The 14,044-nt window shown below is 38.9% G+C and overlaps 1 protein-coding gene across 2 annotated transcripts in view; it reads left to right on the plus strand.

The window, feature by feature from the left end:
- Window positions 1–13,512, plus strand: part of epha3 (eph receptor A3) — a 155,415-nt gene extending 141,903 nt beyond the window's left edge. Inside the window, exons 16-18 of one of the 2 annotated variants that reach the window (XM_073854919.1) lie at window positions 5,073–5,225; window positions 7,803–7,899; window positions 9,897–13,512. In XM_073854919.1, the coding sequence (XP_073711020.1) occupies window positions 5,073–5,225; window positions 7,803–7,878 (229 nt within the window). In that variant the 3' untranslated portion in view covers window positions 7,879–7,899; window positions 9,897–13,512. The remainder of the gene's footprint in view (window positions 1–5,072; window positions 5,226–7,802; window positions 7,900–9,896) is intronic. The other variant, XM_073854918.1, reaches the window with a different exon arrangement.
- Window positions 13,513–14,044: the final 532 nt, after the last annotated feature.

Consider the following 14,044-nt stretch of genomic DNA (forward strand, 5'->3'; position numbering starts at 1 on the left):
TGCAGAAAATAACGTTACTTTCATTTGTGCGACTCCTTGACAGTTCGACCTTCATCAATAAAACGTCTTGATGCCAGCTCTCCTGAGATATTCCTACGTTAACATTTACCCCTCTCTTTCAAGTGTGCTCCTTATCACACTTCGTTTCAAGGGCTATGTATCCCTACGCCTTGGCCCTAGCCAAACTGAGAATTGAGACACCACTTCGCCTCACATTAACGCGCAAAACCGAGGTGAAGGGGTAAGGGGAAGAGGTAAGACAGAGAAATGAGACGCACCCTTAGTCCTTGAATTTGAGGGTATTGGACCTTGAAACTCCTTCAAAGGTCCTTAAATTTGATGTTTTCTAAGGTGTGGGAACCCTGCAAAATGTTTTTTTGCATAGTTGTGTTTGACACATGAAAACTGTAACGATGTATTCTACAAGGGAACACAGTGTAACCTTGCTCTCACTTAAAATGTGTCCCCACATGAAGTCCTTAAATTTGAGGGTATTGGATCTAGAAAGCCTTGAATTTGACGTTAACCAAGGTGTGAGAACCCTGCTTATGGTTCCGGTTATTTGAATTACCATATTTTCCGGACTATAAGTCGCGCTTTTTTAATAAATGTTACGTTAACATGTTAGGACATCTATTCAGCCTGCTGTTCTGTGCTATTGTTTAGGTGAATAACTTGCCTTTCCAGATTAAATGTCTGTTCTTCGGCTTAGATTTTGTGAAATCATTTTCTAAATAAACGCAACGTATAGTCCAGTGCAACTTATATATGTTTTCCCCCTTCAAAACGCATTTTTAACGGAGCGACTTATAGTCCGGAAAATACAGTAATTATATTTTATTTAATTTTTATGAGGAATGCAGACTTTAAAGAACTGTTTACAGAACAGCAGAAAAAACATTTGGTTTTGGGTATTTTGTAAAGCTGGTTTTTGATTCCCTAACTAGAATACAGAGGACTTCATGCTAATTATTTTTGTTAAGACAAAATATGTGTGTGTGTGGGGGGGGGGGTTGTACACTTAATCAGTGAAAGTCTCGAAGACAGACATTGTTTGTGAAAGCAGGATAGATGGTCATAAAAAACATTTTCTTATACTAGACCAGTGAATTTACCTTTCCAACTTTGATTCTCCACTTTCCTCGATTCCACCGTGCTTTCCTGTCTTTGTTGCAGTAAGGCTCAGCCCAGTATAACCGGGAGCTCTTATTATTATGAAGTGCACAACATTGACTAATGATTTTTTAAGAAAGTGAAAATGGGTCCCAGGGAGTTTCCATCTAATTCTGCTGATTGGCTTTTAACATGATCGACCGGGAAACCGGCATAAGACCTGGGTGATTTATGGCTTTTCGGGGCGAGACACGCTCCAAGGTGCCTCTGCCTGTGCCGGACTGCAACCACAGCTGTGTCTGAGCCCTCGCACCTCATTTATCTGCATGCCCTACATGCTAATGGAGCCGCACTCTAGTCGTTCTTATGGATAGACCCGTAAGCCCAAAAAGGCTGGACCCCTCTAGGTTGCAGATGTTTAAAAGTAAAAGACACGCACTCCCAGAGAGAGACTAGCAAGAGATACATTCTTGTTCGTGACAAAGCTGCCCAGATGTCTCCCCGTGTGGAAGGTACGCCCTCCTCTCCTATCCCAAGAGAACTTTAAAAACGTGATGCTATGCAGCCTCGATTATTTAGAGGTCATTATACCAAAGGGAAGAGAAGAAAGAATAAGACAGCAGAAAGCGTCAATGGCAGTCTTGAGTGTTAAGCTATCTTCTTCTCTCCATACACTGGAGAGGAATAGATCAGATGTGTGTGAAGCCAGCAGCTGATGCAGTAAAATGCAATGTGTATACACCATGGTGTAACAAATTATTGTTTACCCAACAACAAAGAATTTTCCCCACGTCCCTTGTCCTGAGAGTTTTGTTGAAAACTCATTGCAACATGAAGAAAAATGTTATATATCAAAACAAATGAAAGAGGGCTGGACATTTCGATGAGTACCAGTATGCATCAGAGATTTAAGTGTTTACCTAAATATAATAATCTCACTGGATCATGATGTCAGATTCAATACAATATCATAGCTTACACTGCTGCTGCAAGAGCTTCTTTACAAAACCTGCACTTCATTGTGACAGATTTACAAATCTATTTTAAAATGTGCCACTCAACTGTTAATAGAAGTGTGGGAACATGTGGTTCTGAGTGCACTTCCTAGTATTATGATTTGTTTATTTGCATGACTATAAATCGCATCCCCCACATAGATTGTAATCTGATTTCCGTCGGTTTCTCTGGTTTTGATATGATGGTTCTCAGTCCTCAATTGTGAGTTTAAGATATTGTCTGAAATCTTATTTATGATTTTTATCTATTATTACAGTATAGACAGTTTCAGCAGTAACAACATAAACAAGCGGCTTCCGTGGTCAACACGTAACTTCCGGTAAACTCCGCTAAAAATAAATAACAACAAAGTAGTTTTAAATGTTGTTTATTTATATAACAAGCATAATATACAACACGTAGGTTACCTAGGAAACCAAAACATTAGTTATTTTCGACGAGGTATTTGTTTAAGAGTTCAGTTTCAGCAACTAGTCACGCCATTAAAAAAACAGAACCGGAAGTAAAGTTCAGACCAGACGGGTAATCGCGTCACCGTACGTGCGTCCGATGAAACCGTCTATACTGTATGTCATGCAAACCCATTAAGGTTCTTCAATAACTGCATATTAAATATCAACCTAAAACATACTGTGTTATTTAAAAAGTATGTTTGATTTGCTCGCTACATAGTTTAAACAATTACAGATTTGTTGTTAGTGTAATTATTATCATTACATCATTATGAAAATGTGCCCAACCTGAATCCACATTGTACAAAATTTGTTTTGTGGAATTGGTGTATAAAATAAAATGATGCCTCCACACTTCCACAATTCATTTGAGAATATTGTTTTACATCTTAATTTACTTGCATCCAGGGGCGTCATGCACCAGTTTTTTAAGGGGGCACAGTGTGCACAACTCACAGAAATGTATGCATACACAGACAAAATATTATAGAGCTTCCAGTCTTTTCTATGGCACTTACATTTCTAATAATCTGAACACCCCTGCTTTCATGCAAAAACCTCCAAAATAAAAGTGTTGACTAACTTTTATTTCAAGTTACCTCTCAGGTTTATATTGGTATCATATTTACATCTGAAACGGCATGTTTTATTTATTTAAGTTTTATTAAATGACTTGTATGACTTGTACTTAAATGCACATAAACTGCATTATCCTTCAAAATAAATGTAATTTTAAATCCATAAAGTATATAAACAAGGAAAATGGCATAAGCTATAGCCACGTGATTGATTTTAATGTTCAAAAATGCTAAAAAAAAGTAGATGAAATTATTAGAGGAACGCATTATTGCATCAAATTATACCTCATATGTGAGCATGTGTGATTCCGCGCCCCCGTGAACTCTGGCGAACTTTGCCGTTGTACCAAGATGAATCTAGAAATCTACTAATATAACGTTGAGGCGGTCACATTTTAAACCATACATTTTCTACACAGAGGAGGTTAACTGCACATTGGGTTTGGAAATGTTGTGAGCGTTTCTTACATGTTTTAATTCCTCAGATAGCCAATGCAGCAGCAACAACAGCAAAGAGCGCGTGAGCGCGCTCAGACGCTTATGACGTCTGCGACTGCGCTGTCTGCAGCCCCTGCCGCAAGAATAAGGTAATGTAACACGATCAAAACACTTAAAACTGCGAAAATCTCCAAAAAGTGAAAAGGATGCAGCACAGAATTGATAATATTGTGCATATTAAACAGACTAAAAGTCAAATAACAGATTAATAGACGCTTCTTTGATTTTAAGGTTGCATGCAAAATCCATTTGGCTCAGTTTGAATGGGCATGATGCCTCTGCTTGCTTTAAAGGGGACATTTCACAAGATTTTTTAAAGATGTTAAATAAATATTTGGTGTCCCCAAAGTGCATATGTGAAGTTCTAGCTCAAACTATCATATAGATAATTTATTATAACTTGTTTAAATTGCAACTTTGTAGGTGTGACCAAAAATGTGCTGTTTTTGGGTGTGTCCTTTAAAATGCAAATGAGTTGATCTTTGCACTAAAAGGCAGTGCCGTGGTTGGATAGTGCAGATCAAAGGACGGTATTATCCCCTTCTGACATCGCAATGGGAGCCTAATTTCAATGACCATTTTTTTCACATGCTTGCAGAGAATGGTTTACCAAAACTAAGTTACAGAGTTGATCTTTTTCACATTTTCTAGGTTGATAGAAGCACTGGGGAACAAATCATACCACTTAAACATGGAAAAAATCAGATTTTCATGATATGTCCCCTTTAAAAGATTTTAAAAAAAAATTACAATACACAAAGATATATACACTTTAAAAAAGAAAATGATTATGTTTATGTAATCAAGCAGTTAATTTTTGTGTAGTTTTATTAAAGTTTGTATCAATTGTTTTGCCTTTTAACCAATAAACAATGGAAGCAAGCATTGGAACAACGGGAAGTCATCAAAACCGGAGATGTCTGTGTATTACAGTAAACATTCCTAAATGTATTGCTTTCATTCTGGGGAATGCTTACCATAACACAGATGGAGAGAATCAGGCCCACTTCTCTGCGGGTATTTCCTTATGAGGGATCTTGGAGACAGACTTGTGTATCAGATTTGAAAGCCTTTTGTGTTTGCCCTTTTCTGCATGCACCATTCAAAGCTGTTTCATGAGTGACATTTGTCATGTGATGAGAATTGCAGATGAACACATCTTCACATCTCTTCAGTCAACAAGTTCGAAAACAGTCAAGGGGTGCATGCGTTCTTGTAAAACGTTTTTGTGAATCAGACCAACAAATAGTTGGTTAGTTCATTTTTTCACATTTTGTGATTGAATGAGCCATGCGTGTACACGTTAACAAACTGTTTTTTGCCCACCAGTGGTGTTACATTACACACTTCACTCTTTTAATATTCATAATACAGCCAATGTCACCTCCTCTTTTTGTCGTTCATGTCTTCCCAGGCCTGTGAACCTGCTTTTGGACAACAGCACTGAATTCACTTCTTATCATGCAATGGGTGATTGGCTGGAGAGTGCAAGAACGTTGCCCTGTAAAGAAGCATTTAGTGGGGTCAGCTACAGCTCCTGTGATACACTGGCCAAAACCTCTGCAGAGTAAGATTATTCTCATATACCAACAGTTTTATAAAAGTGGCTCATACTCTATGTGATAAACAAACCAGAATGTAAGTCATTGTTTAAGTGTTGTTTTATGGGTTAAACATGTATACATTTTGTAAGTAATGCATTGGTTATCTAAAGTACTTGCTTTGGACATCTTTCTATTGCAAGTGTTTGGCAGACAGTATTTTGGAGCAATTTTGAGTAGAGACAGTATTGTGTACAGAGAATACATTAGAGAATACTTAAATTGAGAATTAGCCTTAAAGGAATAGTCTACTCTTTTGCCATATTAAACTATGTTATTACCTCAGGTTAGACGAATTAATACATTCCTATCTTTTTTCAATGCGTGCACTGTACAGCGCGTTGTGAATGTGTTAGCATTTAGCCTAGCCCCATTCATTCCTATGGTACCAAAAAAAAGGTTTATTTTGTGGCACCATACTTACTGGTATAACTCCTCATGTAACAGTCTTTAAATAGGGAAAACACGGAAGTGTTTGTTGGCTTCCCTGTTTGGTACCATAGGAATGAATGGGGCTAGGCTAAATGCTAACACATTCACAACGCGCTGTACAGTGCACGCATTGAAAAAAGATAGATATGTATTAATTCGTCTAAGTTGAGGTAATAACATAGTTTAATATGGCAAATGGGTAGACTATTCCTTTAAAGGGACACTCATTTTCCAGCTCCCCTAGAGTTAAACACTTGAGCTTTACTGTTTTGGAATCCATTTAGCTGATCTCTGGGTCTGGCGCTAGCACTTTTAGCATAGCTTAGCACAATCAATTGAATCCGAGACCATTAGGATCGCGCTAAAAAAACCCAAAGAGTTTCGATATTTTTCCTATTTTAAAATTGACTCTTCTGTTGTTACATCGTGTACTAACGCTGGATTTTTACCGACTGCGGAACGGCTGCGGATCCGCTGTGAAATGGCGGCGGAGTCAATCGGTTTCCATTCCAGTCAATGTGTGTATTTCCACTGACTGCGTTCCGAATCCGTCACAACTCCGGCCATCGGCAGCCCTCCGGAACAAATACGCAGAGCTTCTATTTTTTCTGGATGCCGGACAGCTCCGCAGGGTGGAGCCATGACTATATCGCGTGATCATACATGAATTCGCGAGATCTTGTGTTGTGATCTGGGCTGGATTGTAAAAACGTCATAATTCAACGTCATAATGGGCGGAGACAACTAGATATCGCGCGATCATCACGTGAATTTGCGAGACCTCATGGGTTCTCCTCACTTCAGCACGCAGCCGCTCTGCAACAAATACGAAACTGGTGGGTATTGGTGGACGGCGGAGTGCGGAGCCGTAACGCAGCGGAGCGGATCTGCAGCCACTCCGCAGTCGGTGGAAATCCGGCTTGCGAACGACGGAAAATTAAAAGTTGTTTTCGGGTTCGTTCTCCGGAAGTCGCATTGGTCAACTGCATACGTCATCAAGGTTTAATATTACGGGTTTAATTTTAAAAAAGCAACCGTTACATTTCAAGGTAAGAATGAAACTACAATGATTGTATGTCTTAAAATAAATAAATCTTAATTTTCTAATGTGTTTTAACTGAAATGTGAGAACCTCGATGATGTATATGTGGTCGAGCAACGCGACTTCCGAAGAATGAACCCGAAAACATGTTCGGGACGTGTCCGGCGGAACTGGCACGAATGGCCACCCTAGCAATGGATTATGCTAACTAAAAGTGGTAATGCAGTTTCGGAGATAAGCTGAATGGATTCCAAAACTGTAAAACTCAGATGTTTAACTCTAGGGGAGCTGGAAAATAAACCTATTTTCAAAAAAAGTGGAGTGTCCCTCGGTTACTAACCGAAAACAAAAACAAAGGTTTATATACACTAGGTTTCCGTAAATTAAGCTATCGTAAATCCTGTAAAGTTGTCCATTACCTTTGTTATTAATCCCCAGTGGAGGTTGTCAAGTAATCTTCTGTTGTAGTTTGACAAATGCAAAGAAAAGCTTGGCCAAAAAAATAAACTGTTATGCTCCAGTAATCCTCGAGTTTGATTTGGAATCTAAAGGGTTGAATTGGGTACATTCATCTGGTTCAGCTCTTAACTCAATCAAACAAATTTCTAATAATAAAAACCCTGTTCTGTTTCTTCATGTGGATCTGTGTTTATGGGAAAGGCTTTGTAAATGTTGATAAGAAACCTTCCTCTGTCTGGTTAGCATCTCCCAAGACTCCTTATCCATTCAAACGATGAGGTATTTGACAATGTAAATAATTTGACATTCATAACTTCGGAATGATCAAAGGAACAGACTCGAACAGTGATGATACTATGCTGTATGGTACCCACAGGACTAAACATCTAACCCCTGACCAGTCCGGAATTAAGATTGCTTGTGGATTATGTTCAGAGATCAGCATAAATAATTACGTGCACATAGCATCCCTCACCCATGACCCATATTGAGTTATTGAAAATGCAGATTGTTTCCTCAGCACTTGCCTTTCTGTGGACATCAAAGATGTCCGTAGATGATCAGAAACAGTCAGTATTACAGTTCATCTAAAGCTTTATTTTGCCTATAGAATCTGTATGACTGAAATCAGACCAGCAGCCACATGTCCTGAATGGGAGCCGTCCATGGGAATCACAACACTCTAATACAGTACTTGTAGATGGATGGTGGGTTTCGATTATAGTTTTTTTTTTTTTTTTTTGGCTGCATTCTAAAGCCCCGCTTAAACCTTAGTGTTAAATTGTTGTTGCATATTATCGAAGTGTTTCTAACACTGCACTTGCCTGAGGTGTGCAGACTCTAACCCAGGGGTGGGCATTCCTGGTCCTGGAGGGCCACTGTCCTGCAAAGTTTAGCTCCAACCCTAATCAAACACACCTGAATTTCATATTGAAGCCTTTGATTGGAATTTTCGGGTGTGTTTGATTGGGGTTGGAGCTGGACTTTGCGGGACGGTGGCCCTCCGGGACCGGGAATGCTCACCACTGCTCTAACCTAAGTTGTACCATAACCTTGCTTGCACTAATACGCTAGAATTATGTTTTGGCATCCCTGCCGACTTTTTGTATTACCTGATCTGTCAAAATTTGCTAAACAAATGTGATTGCCACTGATATGTGTAACCTGTTCTCATGGGAAAACGGTGACTCTACGAACGTTTCCGGAAAATCTTAAAAAGGCTTATAAACTGGAACATTGTAAGACAAACCCCATCTTCGGTATCAGTGCCTGGCTGATGTAGTCTTGAATGGACACACTTTTTCCAGCCTTGTTTTAGAGTCTAGTAGAATATCTAACCATAATGCTGCGTTTACACCAACTGCGTTTCAATCGTCAAAAACGCGTCTACCGCGCCTAGTTTGCCACTTGAACAGTTTGAATGCATTCGCGCATCTAAAGCGAAGTAGACGCGCGGAAAAAGCAAGCATTTGACGCGTGTCGGAGGCAAAATCCGCTTCTTGTGGGAGGGGCAAGTGCGGTTGTCTGTTTGCAGGATGGCTGATGTTGATTGTGCATTTATCGAGAGAGTTACCGGTTTGTAGTCACCTTACTATAGGGGGGAAATAAACGGCGTTGGTCGATAAACGTCACGTGACTTAAAAGTGAAATGTGTATTTACAACTTACCAGGTTGCCCGATGTCCTCAATATCAAGCCTTCATGCTGAATGAGTGACTCCGGGCAGGCTCCTGATTGGTTAAAACGGTGCGAAAATCCGCCAATGTTCAAATTTTTCAACTCGGGTGTCAGCCGCAAATTCGCGTCAAACGCAAAATGCACAAAAAGCATGATTTGCGTGTAAGGCACGTACGTGCAATTTGCTAAATTCGCACCATTTGCTCAAACTAGACGCGCGAATGAGGCGGAATTGCGTCTACCGCGCTGCCCCAAACGCCTCTTTTGCACCGCGAGACCTCCAGATGCGCGTCAACGCGTCTTCACATTGACTTAACATTGATATCACTCGCGCTTGACGCCTTTACCGCGGCTGGTGTAAACGTAGCATAAGAGTCAAAGATGTAAGAAGAGCAAAGAATCGCCATCTTCATGTTAATGCTTATGGTTTTGAACTGAGATATTCATGAAAGATTCAATACATGATTTTAGGCCCACTATTGTGGTCAATTTAGTAGTCTTTTGCCAACTCGTGCTACCCGTGGCACCTGTGGGCATTATGCATCAGCATAGTCTACATAGATACAAGTTTTTCCCATGAGGCCAGGTAGGATATGTGAGCATGGGATGAATTCATCCATATGGAAAGTCTGGAGAGTCTATTCATGATCGTAAATAATGCAAGCTTCTGTCAGCTGTTGCATGGATCTCATTAAATGAAATATGTCATCTTTTTCCCTGCGGTGTGACTCTGACTGTGCCGTTTCCTCCCTATTACAGTAGAAATAACCAACTTAATAGACCTAGTCGAGCACCTACTTCTATTCCTCATCACAGGAAGCTGTAAATCAGCTTTTTGCGTTATAACACAATGTCTGTCGTGAGCTTCTTGTATGTCTTTGGTCCTCCTGGAATACTCTCTCCTGCATGACTGACACGTGAAGACTGAGACAGAAAAGTGCTGTGAGCTTGTCCTTAACATCACCATATGTCAAACTGTGAGTGCTGTGTTACTCATCATGCCTCTCTATCTCTATTCTGACACTCAGGGACTTCAGAAAAGTTGGTGTGACGATCGTTGGACCTCAAAAGAACATTGTGAGCAGCCTAACAACACTTGAAACCCACAAAAAGAACGCTCCAGTTCCTGTTTAAAGAAATGGGAGAGATACTTATATGAGATTGATGCTGCTTTGGCTTTAATGGACAGGAAATAGATTCAGGAAAAGAGGAAGTGGAATGCTTGAAGATGTGGAGAGCAGAACATCCTTCCAGGAGAATGATTATTTCTTCCTCTGCGTACAAGGTGCAAAACGACAAGCATGTCCCCCAGTAATTGAAATGTTGCCTTATCCTGAGACATAAAATGGACAGTGGGCCTTGTGTTTAGGAATCTATGATCCTGTCCGATCTCCATGCTCCAGTAGTAGGTGGAAGCCGGTCTGATCCAAATGGATTTAACAAAGAATGCTTCTTAAAATGTGTCAAGGGAGCATCAAAATGCCTTTAGGACAAACTTTGTAAAATAATCAGTCTTCCTTTTGGAAGGTAGCACTTCAGAGGCAATAGCTTGAGCCCTAGAGTATTAGCAGTGTCGGGGCACATGAAGAAAAGCATATAAATACTAATAAGAGCCTGCAGAATTCTCGAAGGATTTTCAGACTGCACTTGAGTTGGACGTCTCCGGGTGGACGAACGTTTCACACTTCTAATTTAGAAGCGGGGTTAGCATCACATTTTACCTGGGTTAATAAAACCCTACTCTGAAGCAGGGTTAGCACCGCTTTTGCCGGGGTAACCCCGCAATGCGGTGCCAAACATGTGCAGTATGAAATAACCAGAATATTACTACCAGATGCTTGCACTCAAAAAAATGCTGGGTTATTTTAAACTCAGCATTGGGTCAAAAGGGATGAACCCAACCTGTTGGGTTGTATTTTAACCTATGCTGGGTTGTTTTAACCCATTGTTGGATCAAATATAAACAGTTAATTTAAAGTGCACCTATTTCATTGCTAAAAAATAACGTTATTTTGTGTATTTGGTATAATACAATGCGTTCGCATGGTTTATGGTTAAAAAAAACACATTATTTTTCACATACCGTACATTTTTGTAGCTTCAGATTTCACTCTCTTCCTGAAACGCACGGATTTGAAAAGCTTTGTGTCCCTGATTGGCCACCGAATCTTTACATTGTGATTGGCCTGAATACCTCAGCCGGAAATGTGATGCTCCTAACCATGTTTGAAAGATTCGCTCACAATGCAATCCTAACAGGAGTTAACTTTCAGGCTAAAGCGGGATGAATTATGATCATGTCGATCTTGTCTATGTCACCAATCACTAGGGTTGGGTATTGGCAAGGGCTTCGCGATACGATACGTATCATTATTCGATGTATCACGATACGATACAATACGTTGCATGTTGCGATACATTGCAATGCTTTTTCTTTTTTATTAAAAATGTAAAAAAAGAGCTGATTTTTTTTTACTTTTTTTTAAAGCCAAAGTGCGTTCACACAAAGCTGCAGGTGTTTTTAAAATTTCTGCTAATTTTCACTCCCGCTAACTTCTGAGACATTGGCCGTATATGACAGACAACTGGACAGCAGCGGCGGAGGAGGTCGTTTGACGCACACAGAGGGATTATTATTATTTTTTTTAAATGTCGATAGTAGAGAATGAAATATCAATACACTATAGTGGAAAAAAGTATCACAATATTTTTGCACAGCCCTACCAATCACAGGAAGTAAATGATTGCCTACAATCCGTTTGTTGTAGTCCAAGAAAAGAGATTTACTTTGGAGACGATAACTCGCGTCATCGTTTACTTTGGGGTTTGTACTTTTTGCACATCGTTAACATGTACTAATACACACTTACACACCAAAGGAAAATCGTGAATCGGACAATACACTGAAAAAAATTATTCATTCAATTTACTCAATTTTTAGAGGTGGGTGGTTGCTATCAATTTATTTAAGCTACATTTAAACAAAAAAGATTAGTAAAGTAAAATTCAATAAAAAACTTTTGTTTAAATGTAGCTTAAATAAATTGATTGCAACCGCTTACCTTAAAAAAATTTTGTAAATTAAATAAATCAGTTGTTTTTTCAGTGTAGGTGCTGTTTAATTTAACCTAAATGTCATTTTTTGACCCACCCCTGGGTTGAAAATAACCCAGCATTTTTATAGCAACAGATACTAAAAACCTGAACAGTGCATACCTCATATCATGAGCTGTGTACAGTCACAGAAACTACATGTACTGTTATTCAGTGTTTGAGGGAATAGCAAAAAAATAATGTGACTGAAACAGTGACAGAAATCAGCTGAATTGTACTATAAAACGGTCTCAGGAGGGATGTCTGAGTATAACTTTTACAGTTACAGTTATATAAAACCATCACACACTGTATTTATCCAATCATGACTGTTGACACCCAAAATATGCAAATTAGAATGTTGATCAAGGGTATAGTTCATATAATGTGTGAAACATCAGATTATGAATACCTCTGGTTATCTCTTAACCCCTAAAGTATGAACAGTGTGAAATATGAAACGGATAATCTGGGATATGTGGGGTTTAGAATAACCTAAGGGTCAACTATTTTAAGTGTGAAATGCCCTTCTGAGGAAGAGCAGGAGAATTTATTTTTGTGGACGTACAGCTGATTACTGTTAAAGCAATCTGGCAATGCTTCAATACAGAGAGACATTCTCTTGAATCAGGGACAGGAAGATACTGTAGGTTATCCCTATTTAAAAGGTTTTTTTAATGCATCCCATGTTTGTATGTTGTGTTTGAATAATATATAAATCCATTATCAAATAAAACACCAATCATTTGAAAGAATGTTTACTAGCTCTCAGTATCATAATGTATTGAACATAGTGGTAGCATCACATTATTATAATACACTCCACTTGGATTAGCAGCGGTGTGCTGATCTCTGAAATGAAGTCTCACAAATGGCAAATAGCATTGAAGGACATGGACTATGATCTAAAATGAAATACTGCACCGTTTACTGCAATGAATTATGCAATGATAAACCTTTAAAATGGTGTTGAATTATTGTCACATCTTCTCACTGCGTTTGTCTTGTGCACTGCAGAAACTTTAATTTACGTCTAATTTGATGTTTGTTTGACAAATGGAAAATTTACTTGAGAAGAAAAGTTTTACTTTTATTTTTTCTTACCCCATTTGCCCCTTTTCTAATCTAATCTTTCTCTTTTCTAAGTGGCATTGCAGTTACGATCTTGGAAATGATCTTTTTTTGTATTTTTAATCTGTGTGCACAAATGTCTGATCAAATAATGAGTCAAAATCATGGCTAATTATTTCAGACTTATTCTGAAACTCAAATAGAAATTATTAAATTAAGCAGATTGGATACAATATATTATGCCTCACGCACATGTTAAGAAATGTCATCTGATGTCCCATGGAAATATGCATACAGTATACAAATACTATATACTGCAAAAAGAGTATAGTATGCTAGTATGCAGTTCCAAGCATTGCTATATTCTCTGTCATTTCATGCAGTTCGTTTTAAGATCAAAGCATACTATGTGGTGTGGAGGATCAGTTGATTTAAAGGAATGGTCTATTTTCTTAAAAGAGGAATCCAGATGGTTTGCTCACCGCCGTGTCATCCAAAATGTTGATGTCTTTCTTTGTTCAGTCGAGAAAAAAAAATGTTTTTTGAGGATTTTTCTCATTTTAATGGACTTTGATGGACACCAACACTTGACAATTAGCTCAACACTTAACAGTTTTTTTCAACGGAGTTTTTTAAAGGACTATAAACGATCCCAGGCGAGGCATAAGGGTCTTGTCTAGCGAAACGATTGTCATTTTTGACAATAAAAATAACAAATATACACTTTTAAACCACAATTTCTCGTCTAGGTCCGGTCCTGAAAGCGTCAGCGTGACCTCACGCAATACGTCATGACGTCAAGAGGTCACAGAGGACGAACGCGAAACTCCGCCCCAGTGTTTACAAGTGTGTTGAAAGAGGACCGTTCCGACATTGTTGTATGTGGAATGATACTAATGCGCTGGACCGGACCTAGATGAAAAGTTGTGGTTTAAAAGTGCATATTTTTTTATTTTTCTTGTCAAAAATGACAGTCGTTTTGCTGGATGGGACCCTTGTGCCTCGTTTGGGA

This window comes from Misgurnus anguillicaudatus, chromosome 17 (genome assembly GCF_027580225.2).
Source record: "Misgurnus anguillicaudatus chromosome 17, ASM2758022v2, whole genome shotgun sequence".
Taxonomy (NCBI): domain Eukaryota; kingdom Metazoa; phylum Chordata; class Actinopteri; order Cypriniformes; family Cobitidae; genus Misgurnus; species Misgurnus anguillicaudatus.